General features: G+C 46.3%; 1 protein-coding gene across 2 annotated transcripts; it reads left to right on the forward strand.

The window, feature by feature from the left end:
• The first annotated feature begins 291 nt into the window (after positions 1-291).
• Nutf2 (nuclear transport factor 2) lies at positions 292-18,906 on the forward strand. 2 transcript variants are annotated; one of them, XM_041649421.1, is made up of 5 exons: positions 292-405; positions 13,017-13,143; positions 15,343-15,414; positions 15,499-15,597; positions 18,393-18,906. In XM_041649421.1, exons 2-5 carry the CDS (start codon positions 13,045-13,047, stop codon positions 18,504-18,506), a joined length of 384 nt encoding a protein of 127 aa, XP_041505355.1. In that variant the 5' UTR covers positions 292-405; positions 13,017-13,044; the 3' UTR covers positions 18,507-18,906. The 2 variants fall into 2 exon arrangements, with proteins under 2 accessions (XP_041505355.1, XP_041505356.1); XM_041649422.1 differs by lacking the exon at positions 292-405 and adding an exon at positions 623-871.
• Positions 18,907-20,013: the final 1,107 nt, after the last annotated feature.

Genomic DNA, 20,013 nt, shown 5'->3' on the forward strand with positions numbered 1-20,013 from the left:
AGACCTGGCTCCCACGAAGGCGGGGTCAGGCACCAGCGACCGCACCACCTAGGCGGGGTCAGACCAGCCGGGTCCGGACTACGACCGAGAGTTGATCCTCGCCTGGCGCCAATTCCGTGTTCCAGAGGCTTCCACTAGACCACAATTCTCAGGGGCTCGCTCAGACAGCCTCCCTCCCTGACTTAACCTCTCCTCCCGCGCAGCGAGCCGTGGTTGCGCCTCCGCGCTTAGCATTCTGGGAATTGTAGTATTATTGAAGCTCACTGACGCGCATAAGGCGTGTGTCGGGACTACGTTTCCCAGAGGGCAGCGGAACGGGCGAGGGAAGGCAGGGGGGAAGGGACAGTCGGTCGCAGACCGCGCTGGGTTGCCGCTGCCGCTGCCGCCATCGTGCCAGCCCCACGGGTGAGTGTTGGGGCCAGCTCGCCGGGGCGGGGGCTGGGCCGCAGGAGCCGCGTTCTAGGCCGCCGGGAGCTTCTGCTTCGAGGCCCTGGGAGGCCCCTCCCCTCTTCACACCCCCCCGGCGGCCCGAAGAGGCGCGGGGCCTGCACCATGTGTCGCGCGCGGCTCCGCCTCCCGCGGATTCTCTGCGGCCGCGGCCGGGGGAATGCTGAGAGCCTGGCGGACGCCTGTCCGTGCAGTCCTGTGTCCTGGCTGTTGCGCCGGACTGCGTTGTGGCCATATCTTTTTCTGGTCCGGATGATCAGGATAGCTCTCAGGGCCCCACCCTGTGTGGCCTTCCCTGGCTTGCTTGAATCCTACAACCTCTGCAGGCAGGTTGGCGGGCCGACCCCAGACCCACGTCCCACCACCGGCCGGCGAAGATCCGGGGATGGGCAACGTCACCCAGCTCGCTCCAGAGCCAGCATGGGTAAGGGTTGCCCGCCTGCCGCTGCTGGGGCTTGGGACCATTGCCCGGTTCCAAACCATAGCCCGGCTAGGATGTAGGTGAACGCTTCTTTGCCTGATTGCCTGCTGGGAGTGCACGAAACTTAACCTCTACCTCGGTGGAACCTGTGCTGCATTGTCCAGCATGGAGGACAGGGGAGGGAATCTGGGGCGGGAGGGGATGCCTCGTGGGACTTTATCTCTAGTTAGTCTTAGAAAATCTGGACCTTGTGTCTTTGGAGAGGCAGCTCCCGGCTGGTAGGCCCAGCCTCCACACTTCTTTATCCATGACTAGGCTCCAGCTCTGGGGGTGGGTTGCCTGACTTTGTTATAATGGAGGAAGGATGCCAAAGAAGTGAAATTAGTTGTGTGAGTATGAGCCACCAAGGGTTTTGTTAGTTTCTCAGGCACGGCCCAATTCTGCAATCCATCAGAACTAGAGTCAGCATCGCGTAGCCTGAAGAAAGATGACTCCCGAAGAGGTAGGATATAGTAGGTGAGGAAGTGAACTGCAAGCTGGAGGTCCTTGAGCCCAGAGCTGGACAAGAAAAGGTGGAAGGGACCTTGTGACTAGAACTCTGGTTGGACAGTATTTGCCTCTTGAAGCTGGTTGCAGACCTGGAGCTGGAAGTCGCAGAATGTCTGGTTTCTCTTCACTTTTGCTGGCACTGCCTGTGAGAGCAGTCGAGAAGCTGGTTGGGCTTTGAGAAATTGCCTTAGTAATGGCACCATAGATCATCACATTGAGTTCCTGGAGAAGAGGTGTATATAACCAGTTACTATTAGGCAGGCTTTGAAGGCACTTCTGTGTGAGCGGTGATGAAGGGGCTAGTGTAGGGAAGCTTCTAGGACGTGGCTGAAGGCAGCTCTTGTCAGTTTGAACTCTCCGGCCGGTTATAGCTTCTGTGTCACAGTTCTCATAAGGACTAAAAAGCGGGTCAGTCCTGCAGATCTCGCCTGTGCAAGCAGAGTGCCCGGCCTCTTAGAATGACTGCCTGGGCCAGAAGGCAGGAAGCCACTGTCTTCTGCCTACTGCTCCTTGGATATTTCCTCAGGTATTGTCTTTCTAGTGTTCACTTGAGAAGTTTTCTCTGCCCAGTCATTCACCCTAGTCAAAGGCAATAAGCAGAGATTTATTTCCAGACTTTCTGGGAGTGGGTTCGTAGATTTCTTTTTTTTTTTTTTTGGTTTTTCAAGACAGGGTTTCTCTGTGGCTTTGGAGCCTGTCCTGGAACTAGCTCTGTAGACCAGGCTGGTCTCGAACTCACAGAGATCCGCCTGCCTCTGCCTCCCGAGTGCTGGGATTAAAGGCGTGCGCCACCATCGCCCGGCTCGTAGATTTCTTGTTTAATCGCTAGCACTGAAAACACTGGGTGTGGTGGCACAAGCTTGAAATCCCGGTTCACTTAGCTTGAAAAGAAAGGAGCACGAGGATCAGAAGTTATATCTTCCGCTACATAGGAAATTCAAGGCCAGCCTGGGATATATGAGACCCTGTCTCGAAGAAACAAAACAAACTAGCTTGTCTGAGTTTCAGGTGGGCTAGGTCTATTATGGCTGTAGATCAGTTTGCGTATTCCAAACTTCTGGGTAGCTTGTGATGGGACCTCCTTTATTATATATATGTGAGTGTGTGCAGTGCTAGGGATCAGACCCTAGACATTATAAATGCTAGGCTATGTGTACTCCAGCACCTTGAGGATCAAAAAGATACAGTTCTCCAAAACTAGCCAGAAATAGGAATTTGGGTCTCTCCGTATTCCTCGGAAGTTCCTAGAAAAGGTTTCCAGAAACTTCTTTCTAGAGTAAACCATTGTTAGGCATCCTGACCCTAAGAAGCCCTTGATCTTTCTGGGCTTGGAAGGTTGCTGAGGTCTGAGAGATAAAGGAGAACCCTGAGGTTCTTCAGAATCTCTCTGTGCCCTCTCCTGCTCTGTAGAAAGTCATGGGACCTGACATAGGACAGTTGAGTATAGCTGCACAAACAAGTGACAAGAAAACTTGTGTGTCTTAGCTAATAGAATTATTTCTTAATCTTTTTTTTTTTCCTCATTTAGAAATATACTTTGTGTTTGACTCTGCATGTGCCACAGCTGTGGGGTCAGTTCTCGTCACCATATCATTAGGTCGTTAGGCAGCACAGCAGGGACTTCACCTCTTGGACTATCTCAGGAGTCTCAGTATAGCTATGTAATTCAGAGTAGTTCTGAACTTGCTGTATAGCCTAGGCTGGCCTTGAGTTACATCTTGTCTCAGCCTCCAAAACTACTAGGATTATTGTACATCACCCCAGTTGGCCTTTTAATATAAACTTTGGTCCATTTCTAGAATCCCACTTCTGTCTGAACCTTCTGTTCCTTATTCTGCTGCCTCTGCAGTTAGTGCACTGAGAAAATGATAAAAATGCAGAATTCCCAAATTTTAGAATTAGGTGTCTTTTATCAAAAAGGTGGCAAATACCTGTAATTCTGGCACCTGTGATACTGAAGGCGTGATCATGCATTTCAGACCAACCCGGGATTACAAGACCTCCTTCTCAGGGCTGGAGAGATGGCTCAGTGGTTAAGAGCATTGCCTGTTCTTCCAAAGGTCCTGAGTTCAATTCCCAGCAACCACATGGTGGCTCACAATCATCTGTAAAGAGGTCTGGCACCCTCTTCTGGCCTTCAGGCATACACACAGAATATTGTATACATAATAAATAAATAAATATTTTTTAAAAAAAGACCTCCTTCTCAGAAACATGAAGACAACAAAAAAACCTTCCAAAAATTGGTTCTCAGCTGTGGGTCACAACCCATTGGGGGTTGACTGACCCTTTCACAGGGGTTGCTAATACCCTTGGAAAACCCAGATATTTACATTATGATTTATAACAGTAGCAAAATTGCAGTTACAAAGTAGCAATGAAAATGTATAACCTGAGGAATCTTTTATTTTTTTTATTTTTTTTTATTTTTCGAGACAGGGTTTCTCCGTAGCTTTTGGTTCCTGTCCTGGAACTAGCTCTTGTAGACCAGGCTGGCCTCGAACTCACAGAGATCCGCCTGCCTCTGCCTCCCGAGTGCTGGGATTAAAGGCGTGCGCCACCACCGCCCGGCTGAGGAATCTTATTAAAGTGTCACAGCATTAGGACGGTTGAGAAACCACTGTTTTAGTGTAAGAGATACCCAAGTGGGTGAGAATGCTTGCTGTGCAAGTTTGAGGACCTGAGTTGTTTTTGTTGTTGTTTCGTTTTTTTTGGTTTGTGTGTGTGCTTTTTTTGAAATATTTATTTATTATGTATGCAATATTCTGTCTGTATGCCTGCAGGCCAGAAGAGAGCACCAGACCTCATTACAGATGGTTGTAAGCCACCATGTGGTTGCTGGGAATTGAACTCAGGACCTTTAGAAGAGCATCTCCAGCTGCCTGTCACACCTTTCTTAATCTCTCCAGCCCGTGGGTGTGCTTTTTCGAGACAGAGTTTCTCTGTAGCTTTGTAGCCTGTCCTGGAACTAGCTCTTGTAGCTGGCCTCACAGAGATTTGCCTGCCTCTGCCTCCCCAGGGCTGGGATTAAAGGCGTGCACTGCTGCAACCTGGCGAGAACCTGAGTTTAAATCCCCAGCACCTACCCAAGCATTGTCAGAGGCTGACAGTTTTCTGTGGCTTGCTGACTGCCGGCCTAGCTCCAAGTTCAGTGAGACTGACCTGGGCTTCTTGTGATATTTAGGTACACACCTGCATGAGCGCATGCACACAAACACCATGCAAAAGAATGACTAATCTTAACACTCTGGAGCTTGAGGCAGGAGTGGGGGTTAAGAGTTCTAGGACAAGCCTTGTCATGGTGGCTCATACCTTTACTTCCAGTACTTGAGAGGCATAGGCAAATGGATCTCTGAGTTTGAGGCCAGTCTGGTCTACAGAGTAAGTTCCAGGACAGCCAGAGCTACACAGAGAAACCCTGTCTCAAAAATCTAAAAAAAAGAAAAGGAAAAAAAAAAAAAGACAGTCTGGATTATATAATGAGGCCATATATCAAAAAAAAAAAAAACCAACCAAGATTCCCTTAGTAAGGTATTAGCATTTAGCTTGACATGATCAAGGTTTGTTTTTCTCTGAATGTTCAGATTTTTTTCTGAAGACATTCTTTTGTCCTTTTTGAATGTCTGACTCCGGGCTGAGGCTCCAGGGACACACGCAAACACATCTAGTCCTGGTGCTAGAGAGAGAAGGTGATGGAGTAATGTTGGCGGTTTATGCTGAAGGCTTAGCTGGAGAGAACTGGCACTCTAGTTCTTTATAGGATTAGAGTGCTGAAGAGCAAAGACTTAGTGGCACCACCTCTCCAGTGTCTGGTAAAAACCAGAGGAGTCTGCAAGTTCCCAGGATGCCTGGGAATGTCACCTACATTGTCTGCCTGAAACATGGCATGTAACACCTCTTAATTGAGATCCCTCTTGAGCAGCTTGATTCAAGTGATGAATCCTTGGAATTCTGTCCTGTTCCTCCAGCTTCCACCTCTGGATTGGCTTGGATTATATCATAGGTCTGTGTGCCTTCACTGTCCTGTTTAGGTAGAGCTAGGGATCAAACTGGGCTTGTGGTAGTCTCTGGCCAGCACTCTACCCACTAAACCACTTGTTCCTTAAGCGGAAACCAGAACATCTTTCTAGGATGAAAGATTAGAGGAGGCTTCCCCAATGAAGGATCACCAGAACTGGTCACAGGGATTTTGAGTATGGAGTCAAGTGATGGCCATTGCAGACTATATTTTAGTTTATTCTCACTGGGGCCTCCAGCGTGAGAATAGTCTCTTGGAGCCAAGGGAAGTAGAAAAGTATTTTCCAAGATGGACATTGAAAGTTAGGCAGAGGTCTACGGCCAACCACCCTGAACACACCCAGTCTCGTCTGATCTCAGAAGCTAAGCAGGGTCAGACCTGGTTAGTACTTGGGTGGGAATACTGGGTGCTATAGACTTTAAAGAAAAAAAAAAGTTAGGCAGAAGGGGGCTGGAGAGATGGCTCAGCAGTTAAGAGCACTAGCTGTTCTTCCAGAGGTCCTGGGTTTACATCTGAGCAACCACATGGTGGCTCACAATCTCTGGGGTTTGTTTTGTTTTGAGACAGGGTTTCTCTCTGTGACAGTCCTGGCTGTCCTGGAACTCACTGAAATCTATATGCCTCTGTCTCCCAAGTGCTGGAAGTAAAGGCAACTCTCTCTCCTTTCCTTCCTTCCTTCCTTCCTTCCTTCCTTTTTTGTCTTTTCAAGACAGCGTGTCTCTAGCTGTCCTGGAAATGGCATCTTAGATAGAAGGTGTGGGTGAGTGAGACATGGGTTACTGAGCCACTTAATGTTGAGCGGGATTGCCCAAAACTGACAACCCCAGAGAACAGCCAGCCCATACATTAATCCACTTCGTCAAAAAAAAGTTATTGAGGACTTGGCCAGATACCGTGGAAATGGGTGATTAGGACTACTCTGGTCAGGAAGAGAGGCCACAATATAAACATGATGCACAGACAGGGTGATGAATGCTAAGAAGAGCAATACAGGAGATAAAATGAGTAAGCTGACTTTGGGACATGACGTGGCTGATGTACCGTGAACTCACAGCATCAGCTATCTGCATAAGATTGGGTCCCCGACATTTCATGGGGGGGGGCTCATAAGACTCCCACCCCTCCCTGAAGAATTGCAAACAGCGAATAGTTAATGATTGCTGAGAAGGGGAGTTATTCGTGGTGTTGACTTTGTGGTTTGCCCTGCTCAAGAAAATAGCCCTCCTCACTCATGCTTATGCAAGTAACTTTAATTAAATGCAAAGAAGGTTTGGTGGGAGAAGGAAGGGGATTTGAGAAGACAGTGAGGGAGAATATGATCAAGTCATATCTCTATGAAATTGTGAAAGGATGAAGATGAGTATAGTCAGGGAAGGTATCAGTGAAGAGGTGTCTAGTTGCAAGAATGATCCAGGTATAAGAAGCAGTGACAGAACTGGTGTGTTACAGCATCAAGCCTTGCTTAAATTCGTTGGGCTCCTGGAAGTCTCGTGAGGAGGAGTAGCTGCCTAATAGGTAAAGGTGTTTACTGCCAAGCCTGACAACCAGCCTTCGTTTCCTTGGACTCTAGTGTTGGAAAGAGAGAACCAAGTCCTGCGAGTTTTCCTCTGACTTACACGTTTCGGCTCAAACACACACACACCCCTAAATGAATGCAATCAAAGAAGCAATGACTACAAAGCTCTCGGTTGTGAATGGGCTCAATCTGTACAGAAACTAGCAAAATGCCCAGCATGGTTGCTAAAGAGGGAAGAGGGTAGGTGGGTGGCAAAGTCAAAATTAGACAGCCAGGAGGGCCAAGTGACCTAGGGCCTTGAAGAAAAAGTAGTAGTGAGGCTTTGCTCCAGATACCATGGACGTCATTGTGAGGCTGTAGAACGTGAGCTATATACTGCAGATTTTTATATCATCATGAGACTAGAGAGGCAGGATTCCTTTTTAAATAGGTTTATATTTAATTTATTTGTATGAGTGTTTTGCCTGCATGTATATATGGGTACCTGCTGCTGGGAATTGAACCCATATCCTTTGAATAATTGCTCCTTTATTTATCTGTTTGTTTTTGGTTTTTCGAGACAGGGTTTCTCTGTGGAGCCTATCCTGGAACTATCTCTAGTCCCGGCTAGAAATGAGCCTGCTTCTTCCTCCCGAGTGCTGGGACTAAAGGCCAGCGCCTGACCAACAAGTGCTCTTAACCACTGAGTCAACTCCAGCCCAAAGGCAATTTTTTATAAGTTTCTATTGCAGGCTCAGCACATTTAGTGTTCTCCACTGGATCTAAGTGATGAGTCTTCAAATATGAGATCATCTGTCTGTGGAATTAGTGATTTGTTTTGTTTTTTTCAAGACAGGGTTTCTCTATGTAACAGCCCTAGCCCTCCTCCTCCTCCTCCTCCTCCTCCTCCTCCTCCTCCTCCTCCTCCTCCTCCTCCTCTCCTGAAACAGGGTTTCTCTGTTTAGCCCTGGCTGTCCTGGAACTCATTCTGTAGACTGGGCTGGCCTTGACTCAGAGATCTACCACTACTGCCCTGTTTTAATGGTTGGAATCTTGGGGGTCTGAACAACCTGAAATTATTCACAAGATTTGTCCATTTCTACCTTTGTGCATGATTGGCAGAGTTACAGCTTTGTGATTCTCAGAGGATCTTTGTACTACCACATACCTAAGGGTCCAGAAAGACTGACCTTGAGGAGCTTGGCCTTAGTCTGTGGGCTAGTGGGCGCAGCCGGAGATGGTATGGTTCCCAGTGTCTCACAAGAGCCCTAGAATCCACAGGATGAGAATGTTAGTACTCGGGCATCTGTATGGCCTGCCCTTGGGGCTCTGGCAGGATACCTGTGCAGCTTTAGCCACTAAGAGCTCCTGTGCAGATTCCCTAAGTCCCTGTTGTTTAAAGGGGCCTTGTCCACCTTTTCCCTCCCTCCTTCCCTCTCTCTCTCTCTTTCTCTCTCTCTCCCCCTCCCCCCTTTTCCCATTTCCTTTAAAAAAAAAAAACCTCTGTGTGAGCCCTGTAGTGTGGTGTTTCTCTGTCGTGCTGTTTTTAAAATTACAACATTGGTTCACTGTCAGAATCCTAAGGGCAGGCCATACGATGCTTGAATACTAACAAGGACAGTTGTCAATGTCATGTGAGACTGCATCTCTGAGTCTGGTTTTCAGACTTTTGCTTTCACAGTAAGCACGTAAAGAACAAGCTCGGAGTTTTCTGGCTATTCTGAGGAAGCATGTAGCCCTGTCTGGACACCTCCCACGGGGGAGTTGTTGATGGGAGAGGGCCTCTACATTCTGCTTTTTTTTGCATTTGGAAATGCTGTTTTAAAACAGTTGAAAACGTTGTAGGTTTTGAGTAAACTATTAAATCTGTGGTTTGCTTGCCTCTGCATTCTGTACTGAGAAGGATGTATGTGTGAGAGGATTGTGTGTGAAAATGACCCAGTGACCCGGTGTGGTGGGCACACCCACCTTTAATCCCAGCACTCTGAGTTCAAGGCCAGCCCGGTCTACAAAACAGTTCCAGGACAGCCAGGACTGTTACACAAAGAAACCTGGTATTGAAACAAAACAAAAACACAAAAAAACAGGGAAAGCCCACATGGGAGTAATAGGGCTTTCAAGGCAGAGGAACAGAGCTGGGGTCAACATTGGTGTCTGGTAAGAGTTGATCAGTGACTTGGGGGAAAGAATAAGAATTGACCAAGAAAGTGATTGCATCCTGGATAGGGATTCTTTGCAAAAATGCTGGTGAGCAAGCTCTGGACCTGGGGTGTGTGTGTGTGTGTGTGTGTGTGGTGCTAGATCCAGATAAGAGTGAATGGCTGGAAAGATAGGGGTGGGTATAGATGACCCCCAGCAGAGCTTGGAGAGTTTTATATTTTTTTTGTTTGTCTTACCCTTTTTGTTGTTGTTTTGTTTTTATTATTGTTTACTTTTGAGACTGGGTCTAATGTAACTCTGGGTGTCCTAAAACTTATTATGTAGACCAGTCTACTTCCAAACCCTGTGGATCTCTGCTTCCTGAGCTGAAAGTACAGATGTGCACTGCTTCTTGCTCTTTTTTTATGTATTTTATTTGTATGGGTATTTTTTCTGCATAAATATCTGCACCACATTTGAGACTGCTGCCCTTGAGTTGCTGAGGTTGTGGGCCTTCGTGTGGCTTCTGGGAATTGAACCCAGGTCCTCTAGAAGAGCAGCCAACACTTTTAGTTACCCCCACCTTTTTTATTTATTTATTTTGATTTTTTTTTGTTTTTTTGTTTTTTGTTTTTTGTTTTTCGAGACAGGGTTTCTCTATGGTTTTGGAGCCTGTCCTGGAACTAGCTCTTGTAGACCAGGCTGGTCTCGAACTCACAGAGATCCGCCTGCCTCTGCCTCCCGAGTGCTGGGATTAAAGGCGTGCGCCACCACCGCCCGGCTTATTTATTTATTTTGAGACTTACTCTGTAGCCCAGGCTAGTCTCACTGTTGTCACTGAGGTGATCTTGATTTTCCAACAATTTTTTCACCTCAGCATCCCGAAAACTTGGGTTTTAGGCGTATGTCACACCTAGCAGCTTGTCTTGTGTGGTTTTGGTTTTTTGTTTTTGTATGTCTGTGTGACCAGAAGAGGGTATCATCAGATCATTTGGAGGTGGAGTTAGAAGCAGCTGTGAGCTGAACTCTGGTCCTCTGAAAGACTGGGAAGCACTAGTGACCTGAGGCGCTCCAGTCCCTCTCTTTGTTATTTTTGTTTTAGTTAGGTTGGTTGAGACAAGGTTTCACTTTGTAGCTCTGGCTGGCCTCGAACTCAGCCGAGATCCTCCTGCCTCTGCCTCCAGGTGCTAGAATTAAAGGCCTGCACAACACCACACCCGGATCCTATTATTTTTTGAATAAGTCTCAAATAAGTTTTCACTGTGCAATCTGATGGCCTGAAACTCATAACAGTCCTACTGTGCCTACCAAGTGCTGGAATTACAAGCGTGCTCCAGGTACCTGGCTGCTTGTTTTGAGATGTGTCTTGCTATGTAGCTCTGGCCTGCCTGTAACTCATTATTCTCTCCTTTAAAACTGCCTGAGTGCCGGGGCTGGAGAGGTGCACTGCCATACTGGGTTTAGGATTTGGCTTTAACCCAAAGGCAGCAGTGTTGAAGGAAACTTGTTCAGTCATACAAAACCATGTCAACCCTGTCTGAATGAGCTTTAGACAAGCCCTTCTAAATTGTTCAACCTCACCTAAGTTTACTCTCTGTAAAGCAAGATGGCATTGGAACATCACAAGTCATGTTTGGGTACGTGGAAATAAATGCACGAAGGTCGAGCAGGCTTAGAGTAAGGTTGGTGTTGGCTCCTGGAGCTGCTTTTGGTATCCTTAAACAAAGATCTTTATGCAGTCTTTTTTGGGGATTTTCTTTTTGTTGTTTTACTTTTGAAACAAGGTCTCAAACCCAGGCTGACCTCGAACTCCCTGTGTACCCAAGGGATGGACACCTTGAGATTTTGACCCTTCTGCCTCTACCCTGTCTCAAAACAAGCAAAAACAAAACAAAATCCTACCTAACTGGATGTGGTAGTAAGTCTTTAATCCTAGCACTAAGAAGGAAATGTCAGATGGATAGCAGTCCAGCCTGGTCCATGAAGCAAGTTCTAGGCCAGCCAGTCTGGGCTGCATAGTGAGATTCTCCCCAAGGAGAGAGTCATGGGATAAACAGAACAGTACTACTGAAAGAAAAAAACACCCTCCTTCTTATGCCAGCCTTACCATGTGCCAGCACTTTGCTTGGTTCTGGATTGATTTCCAGCCTTACTTAATCTTGCTTCCATCTCTGACTTAGTAGTTTCCTACCCCGGTCTGTTTTAGTGGTGCTTTCTTGGGCTTGGTATGTTCTTTTCTAGGACCTCCCCTGAGAACTGCCCAGCCTTGGTGTGATCTGAGGGCAGAAGGAAGAGTGACCCTCATTATTTTTGCAGCTTTTTTAGAGAGCTCTTGGGAACTGGGCAGAGTCTTTTTCTTGGCGTTTTTGTGGCATTGGGACATGTTGAGTGAATACTAAGGTAGAAGAGGCAGAGATGTGAGGGCATGAATATGTGGAAATTTTGAAACGTGACCAAGATTGCATGTGAAACTAGTAGTAGGTCCTGTGCTTCCATTTATTGATTTGTTTCTTGGCACAGATGTGAACTGGGACACACCTAATGTTCCTGTGTACAGGCGTGGCGCAGTCTAGGCTTTCTCCTATGACTTGTTTTAGACTTTCCTGGACATTTCTTAGTCATCTGAGCATAGAGTTTCTATTTTTAGTTGCAACTACCTCCTAGGGAACTTAAAATAAAACTGGCTTCATTTCCTGGCCTTTCATTGGCTAGAGGATCTGTCATAAGCTAGAGGATTGGATTTATTTCTATTTCTCTACTCTGTCCCTTCCTGCTAGCTCCTCTGGCCTTGGCTGAGGTCATAGTGACGGTAGTAACTTAGTATTTACCGTGTCAAACAATCACTTTACTAAATCTGATTGGCAAAGAAGCTACATAGCCACCAGTATGCCCAGGGTTAACATCTTAGTTTTGCAGAGGAGGCTGTGGAAGCCCTAGAAGCAGTGACTTGGATTAGCTCCTACCGCAGCTAATGCTTTTCTGCTGGGCTGAAATTATCTTCTTACTATTTTGTCTGAAACATATTATCAGGATAGAGGGTGTGCTCCTCTGCAGTCAGATCCATGCAGAACAAACAATACCTGGGTGTGTAGGGCCCATAGGAAGTGCAGGCTGCCTTTTTCTTGGAGGGCTTGCTTTGACAAACCCCTGAGATATATCGGTATCCCTGGGATCATGGCCTCTAGCTGGTGGGGTTTCTCCTTCAGGAAGAGGACAGTTGGTGAGACGGCTGATGTGCAGAGGTGCTACTTCCCACTCACAGCCTCCATCTAGTTCCTTTCTCTTCCTTCTGCCAGTTCTGGAGTGAGAGGAGGAGGTCATTGTCACCAAAGCAGAATCACCTGCCTCAGTTGTTAGGTGGCTGGCTCCTTAGGACTTCCTGTGGTCAGGAGTGGGGTCTTTAGAAGCTATGTGTGTCGTTCGTTCCCCTTCTCCCCTCCCACATCCCATTGCCAGCACATCCCTGAGACATTGTTGGAAGCTTGAAGGCTAAAAGAGAAACATTCTACACAGACACATCAGTAGTTTCTGGTCTGATCAGTGGGTAGAATGACAGTAACTGGCCTTAGAGGTTATTGAGAGGATTAAAAGAAAATATGGACTGGGACCAGTGTTTAGTTCCTTCTTCTCCCTTACTGGGCATTATAGGGCTATTTTGGTATTCCTTTGCCCCAGTTACATGCTCAGCACCCATCTCGTATAACTGGCATCTCTCTATCATCAACCTGGAGCTCCTTAGAAGATGGGCTAAACGTGGTTTCCACCACTGGTTGGGGTTCGTAAGGTCTCCTATGAGATCCCCAGGGCTTTGTCATATACCCTAAAAGAACAGGTATCAACAGAGGATTTACCTGCATGAGATTAGGAAGACAAAGGTCAGTGCTGACTACTTCATGCTTCTGTGATGTTAACTCTTCTGCCTTTCTTTGTTTTGCTGCTCTTTGCAGGTCTTGGTGAGGTGGGTGACTCTCCAGGATGGGAGACAAGCCAATTTGGGAGCAGATTGGATCCAGCTTTATTCAGCATTACTACCAATTATTTGATAACGACAGAACCCAGCTAGGCGCAATTTACGTAAGTCTCCAACATGAGAGCCAGAATAGGACCCTAAGAAATTAATTTTTTAAAATATTTATTTATTTATCATATATACATTATTCTGTGTACATGTATGTCTGCATGCCAGAAGAGGGCACCAGACCCCATTACAGATGGTTGTGAGCCACCATGTGGTTGCTAGGAATTGAACTCAGGACCTTTGGAAGAGCAGGCAATGCTCTTAACCTCTGAGCCACTTCTCCAGCCCAGAAATTAATTTTTGAATATCAGAGTGGGGATTGCCATTCCATGTAGTTGGCACCTCATCAGGGCACATAGTCCTAGAGTACCTCTCTTCCAGAGGAAGTAGGAGCAGTCAGAGACTAGGACTCATTTTCCTCTGGAGGCAGCAGCCATGAGCATTTGCAATGCAAATCTGGCTTCTGGAGGTCATTTGAGACCAGAACACCTGAGTGCTCATGGGGATCAAGTAGTTAACCCAAGGAATCTTCTAGGCAAGCAGATTACTTGATGGGTTTTTTGAGACAGTTTCTCTGTGTAGTTCTGGCTGTCTTAGAACTAGCTCTGTAGTCCCAGGCTGGCGTGCACCACCACCACTGCCCAGCACTTGATGTTTTAAGAATAGTAATGCTGGACAGTGCCTCCTAGCCCCTGGAAGGCAGAGACAGAGACAGGTGGCTCTCTGTGAACTTGAGTAGAGCCTGGTCTATAGAGGAGTTCCAGGACAGTCTCCAAAGCTACAGAGAAACTGTCTGGGGGGGGGGGGGGGGAGGAAGGGAGAGGGAGGAAGAGGGAGAGCGCGTGCCAGCTAATGTGTCTCCTCAGGATAACAATGACAGGAGGAGCCTTGGAGCCTGGTTGGGCTGTCAGAGGTTATTAGTTTCTCTTCCACAGTGTCAGATTTCATTCAGAAATTTTAGAAAAAAAGAAAGACATCTTAGCATTTGAGAGACCAAATTCATAACAGATGACATAAATTGTCTTTATGAGTTAGAGGGATTGAGCCCAGGTCCCTGTGCATGGAAGGTAGGAGCTCTACCACTGTTCTCCCAGTCAGTTTCCCTCATCCTCTTTTCCTTTGGACATAGGGATCTCACTGTTTTGCTCAGGCTGGCCTCAGACCCGGATTCCTCTGCTTCAGCCTTCTATTTACAGTCATTGTAAAATAAAGCAAATTTGATAATCACTCAAATGTTTCCCTTCTGAAGAGTGAGGAAACTAAAACTCACAAAAATAAGCAACTTTAAACTTACCTGTCACAGTTGGAAGTAGCAGAATTTCCCACCTCTTCCTACTGTCAGCCATCCCCAGTGTGATACCTCACTATGTAGCTTTGGCTAACCTCAAAGACTCCATCATCCTGCCACAACCTCTCATGTCTTAAGACTAAAATTATCTGTCACTGGCTGAGCATGGTAGCATGTCCCTTTAATCCCAGCACTTGGGAGACAGTCAGAAGGATCTAGCCAGCCAGGGCTACACAGTGAGACTGGTTTACAAAGTTGGGGAGGGTGTGTGTGTTAATAAGGACATTTTGATAATCTTTTTGTTTTGTTTTTTATAGACAAGGTTTACCTGTGTAATTCTGACTGTCTTAAAACTCTCTCTGTAGACCAGTCTGGCCTAGAACTCAGAGATCCTCTTGCCTCTGCCTTCTAAATGCTATGATTAAAGGTGTGCAGCTCTACCACCTGGCTGATAATCTTTTAGAGTGAAACAATGGTATATAATCTAGAAAGTTTGCTGGGCATTGTAGCATAAACCTCTAATCACAGCATTGGAAGGCTGAGGCAGACGGATCTTTTGAGTTTGAGGTCAGCTAGGGCTACAAAGTGAGACTCTGCCTCAAAAAATAATGAAATAAAAAAGAATTAAAGAATTTCTTTTGTTTTTTGAGACAGGGTTTCTCGGTAGCCTTGGCTGTCCTGGAACTCGCTCTGTAGACCAGGCTGGCCTGAAGTCAGAGGTCCACCTGCCTCTGCCTCCCAAGTGCTAGGACCACCGCCTTGCAGAAATAAAGAACTTCTAATTTAGAAATTATTACTAGTATAAATTTGGGATTCACCCTTAATTTTTCTCTTGTTTCCAGACAAGTAAACAGGTATAGACTCATTTCCCCAAGCAAGACCCTTTTGAGAACTTTTTTCTTTCTTGTTTCTTTTAAGGCCTTAGGGTGCTGAGGCCCTGACTCTCTATTTTCCATGTACTTTTCAGATTGATGCATCATGCCTTACGTGGGAAGGACAGCAGTTCCAGGGGAAAGCTGCCATTGTGGAGAAGTTGTCTGTAAGTAAAGCCCAGTACTGGGAAACAGGTAGTTTATCTCATGCCCTTCTGACCTCAGCCTGCCTCCCATTCTTTGTCTTGCAGAGCCTTCCATTCCAGAAAATCCAGCATAGTATCACGGCACAGGACCATCAGCCTACACCAGATAGCTGTATCATCAGCATGGTTGTAGGCCAGCTCAAGGTAGTAGTGCCACTGTGTTTGAGGGTTGTCGTGGGTAGGCAAAGCAAGGCCCTGGGCTACTACCTTCCCTGTGGATATCAGGATGTGGTGTGTTTATTGAGGGACATCCAGAGTGACTGTCAAAACAAAAGCCAAAGTAACTACCTACATGTGCCTTTTTCTTTTCTTCTGTGGCGTTTTGAGATAGGGTTTTGATGTGGGATTCTGTATGCTGTGAATACCATTGATAAATAAAGAAATTGCCTTGGCCTTTTGATAGGGCAGAACTTAGGTAGGCGGGGAAAACTAAACTGAATGCTGCCAGAAAGGAGACAGAGTCAGAGAGAAGCACATAGCCTGCTGGAGACAGACGCTGAGAGCTTTTCCTGGTAAGCCACAGGCACGTGGCAATGCACAGATTACTAGAAATAAGTTAAATTAATATGTAAGAGTTAGCCGGTAAGAAGCTAGAACTAATGGGCTAAGCAGTGACTTAAATAATACAGTTTCTGTGTTGTTATTTCGGTCTGAGCAGTCGGGCCAACAGGCGGCCTCTAACAACAGGGTTTCCAGTGAGCCTAGCCTTTTAATGGCTTAGCCATCTCTCCAGCCCGAGATAGGGTTTCTTTGAGTGGCTTGACTGTCCTAGAACTAACTCACTCTGTAGACCAGTCTAGCCTCAAACTCAGAGGTCCCACCAGCTCATAGTTCTGCTTTAGCCTCCCCAGAGCCAGTGTTACAGGTGTGAGCTATCACATGAAGAAGTCATGTTTTTCTTACTCCCACATCCCACCCCTTCCCACCTGAATGCTTTCCCTTATTTTTTTAGTGAATAAAAAATATTTTTTGAGATGGTCTCATGTAGCCCGAAGTGATCTCATTTTCTCTGTGTAGCTAGGATCATCTTGAACTCTAATCCTCCTGCCTGTACTCCTCAAGAGCTTCAATTACAAGTGTGTGCCAATCCATATAGCTTTATTTATTTTGAGTCAGAGTTTCACCATATTCCAGCCTTATCTCAACATTTTGATCCTAGAATGCTTGGATTACATGCGTGAGTCACCAGATATTTTGGGGTTTTTTGTTTGGTTTTGGAACTAGCTCTTGTAGACCAGGTTGGCCTCAAACTCAAAGTGATCCACCTGTCTCAGCCTCCCGAGTGCTGGGTTTAAAGGCATGTGCCACTACTGCCTGGCAACATTTTTTTTTTAAAGATTTGTTTATTTATTATGTATTCAGTGTTCTGTCTGCATGTATGCCTACAGACCAGAAGAGAGCACCAGATCTCATTATACAGATGGTTGTGAGCCACCATGTGGTTGCTGGGAATTGAACTCAGGACTTCTGGAAGAACAGTCAGTGCTCTTAACCTCTGAGCCATCTCTCCAGCCCCCTACTTTTCCCTTCTTAAGTCCTTATCCTTATCAACATCCTTACTGTCATCCTCGTAGTCAGATAGTGTTTTCAAAGGCAGGACAAATTGGCTGACCCCTTGGCCAGATCTCAGCTTTCTGGGAATATGTTGTGGTAGGTCTCTGTATGCCCACATTTCCCTTCGACTTCCTGCATCCAGTATGGGTGTGGAAGGGGAGTATTTGGGTCCGGTATGTATGTGGAAAGAGTGTCTTGAGCCTCTTTATTGGACCTAGAGGGAATACCTACAAGTCCGGCCTTACTCTTTTGCCAGTTTCTTTTGCCTTTTCTTAGTGCCCTGCCCAGAACCAGCAAGCCAATAGGCCCTTAGAGTTGAGGAGGTATTTCCAAAGAGCCCATTGTCCCCTTCGTAGACTGAGGTCATAATTCTTCCTGGTGTTTCTGTCCAACCTGGAGCTTCAAGTGACCAATTTGCCTCCTTGTTGGCTGTAGTTCTTAGAAAAAAAATGATGCTGAGAACCACCTGTTAACTAGGCTTTCTCCTCATTTTCTGAGTTCTGGTTAGAGGTTTGGGGCCTGCATTACTACTTTTGCAGTACAATGCTGGTCATTTCCCCATCTTACCCCACCCCTTATAAAATTGTGACCCTAAAATGAAATTTGTGTGTGTGTTATTTTACTTATTTGGGTTTTGAGGGGGCTTATTTGATTCTTTGTTTTGTACTGGCAGACATGTCTCACCATGCCCACTGTGAACCCAGTTTTGAACCTTAAATCATTTTACCAGACAATTAGTTTTAGCAGTAATTTCTTCTGATTGGACTAATTGGCTTTGTTGACTAAGATTGCTTATGGTTTTTTGATACTATAAATTAAATAGTAAGTGCTACAAGATTCTTTAATTTTTTTTAAATTTTTTTTTTTGGTTTTTTGAGACAGGGTTTCTCTGTGGTTTTGGAGCCTGTCCTGGAACTAGCTCTTGTAGACCAGGCTGGCCTCAAACTCACAGAGATCCGCCTGCCTCTGCCTCCCGAGTGCTGGGATTAAAGGCGTGCGCCACCACTGCCCGGCTTTAAATTTTTTTTTTTTTATAACATCTACCCAGAGACAGTGTTGTACAGAGACAGGGCAGGTCCTCTGCTCTGAGCAGTGCACGTTTACACGTTGCTGTACTGGAATTCAGGTTTAAGACAGTAAGTGCCTAGCTGGGCGGTGGTGGAGCAGGCCTTTAATCCCAGCATTAATGAGGCAGAGGCAGGTAGATCTTTGTGAGATTGAGTTCCAGGACTGCCAGAGCTACATAGAGAAACCATCTCAAAAAAAAAAAAAAAAAAAAAAGACAGTAAGTGCCTAAAGTCTGTGTTAAATATCTTGTTCTACCACTGAACATCCTTCCTGCTCCTTGGCCCTATTCCGAATCCTTTCTTTTCTCATCCATACAGGCCGATGAAGATCCCATCATGGGTTTCCACCAGATGTTTCTATTAAAGAACATCAACGACGCTTGGGTTTGCACCAACGACATGTTCAGGCTTGCCCTGCACAACTTCGGCTGACCTCCTGGCCAGACGCTCACGCTGTTTCCTCCTCCCTCCTCTTCCCAATACTATCTCACTCCTCCAGATGCTCCAAATATCATACACAAATGAGCAGGGCCGAGGTGGGAGTGGGTGCAGTGCGCTTCTGTCACCACGGTGTTGTGCATGATGTTTGGATGCTAGACTAGTTGCATCTGACAGGAGACGTTTGTGTTGTACCAGCGCATGCCTTGGAAAGACTTAAGTAATGCAAAAGATTGTTGGTTTTTGTTTTATTTCATTTTTTAATCTACTGACAAGTTGCTCTAGTAACCCAAAGAAGTGAAGGAGAAAGCAGCTGCCTCACCACCCAGATACTGATTTGTTCAGATGTTTCAATGCCTCATGATACAATAAAACCACAAAAGTTTTCTTAACAGTTTAAATTGTTTTAATTAGTTAAATAGTTGGCTGGGCATCAACAGTTCTGGCCACTTGTCCCTCATGCCGCCCTCCCATCTCTGCCTACCGTAACAGTACCTGCTGCCAGGAGCAAATTGACTGAAGTTAGCAGTCCCAACTAAATTTCTCTCAAGCCTGCTAAGGCTGAGTTCTCCTCAGCCCACTTGGGCTTTGGAAAGCAGGAAGAGCTGGAAGCAGGTCTGACCTGAAGCTTGTCGTGTACTGAAGGCTCTTCAGTCGGTTCTGTCTGACATTTCCTGTGGCCTCTGCTCTGAGTAGGTGGTTTGGGTCTAGTAGCAGGGTAGGTGATTCTCCTTGAGCAGCAGAAAGGCCTTGATAAATACGGTTTTCCATGTTTAGACTCTCTGGGTGGAAGTCCCAGGAGGAGGGACCTGCTCTATCCCCAAAACAGAATCAGATTCAGAGTGCCCACATTCCCCATGCAAAACAAGAGATGCTGTTCTGCCTGCTTGGGATATTAGCCAGGCCCCACTGAATTGGAGTATAAATTCCACATTATGGAAGAAATCAGTATAAGAGTCATGCTCTAGTTCTGCAGGGCGTTTACACACCATCTCCTTACCTTCCACACGCCTGAGCTCTTCAAATCCCAGGGAGTCCTAACGGCAGTTTCTGCCCTGCTTCTTTGTTTGGGCACAGGTCTTGCCTAGTATAAAGTTGGTATCAAGAAAGCAACTGCTGGCTAGAACCAAGCCTAGGATTGGTTGGGCACACCTGAAAACTTCCCCTTCTTCCCCCACTCCCATCCTGCACTGGAGGGTGGGAGTAAATTTCCTCACACTCCACAGGTTGCCTGGTTACACCAGCATAGTTCTGGACAGCACACAGGAGGTATCAGTGGGACTGATCTCTAAGCTGCTGTGTATTGGGGGAAGTAGGGGTGGGGAAGAGGTAGGTACCCGCTGCCTCTTAATCCACCCTGTATAAAATCTGCAATACAGCTTCTTCCATGTACCTGTGCCTGAAATGTCTGCAATAAAGAGGTGTTTGTAAACTATGGTTTCTTTATTTCTAATTTGAAGTTGCCACGTGGGATAAGGGGATGACAGTAGGTTTTTGGATT

The sequence above is a fragment of the Microtus oregoni genome, unplaced genomic scaffold (assembly GCF_018167655.1).
Source record: "Microtus oregoni isolate MIOR12 unplaced genomic scaffold, Mior012 000004F_ref0000308, whole genome shotgun sequence".
In the NCBI taxonomy this organism is placed as follows: domain Eukaryota; kingdom Metazoa; phylum Chordata; class Mammalia; order Rodentia; family Cricetidae; genus Microtus; species Microtus oregoni.

Coding starts and splice junctions, on each gene's coding strand:
- Nutf2 (XM_041649421.1), top strand. CDS start 13,045: ATGGGAGACAAGCCAATTTGGGAGCAGATTGGATCCAGCTTTATTCAG. Junction 13,144..15,342: donor CCCAGCTAGGCGCAATTTAC/GTAAGTCTCCAA, acceptor TGTACTTTTCAG/ATTGATGCATCATGCCTTAC. Junction 15,415..15,498: donor CCATTGTGGAGAAGTTGTCT/GTAAGTAAAGCC, acceptor TTTGTCTTGCAG/AGCCTTCCATTCCAGAAAAT.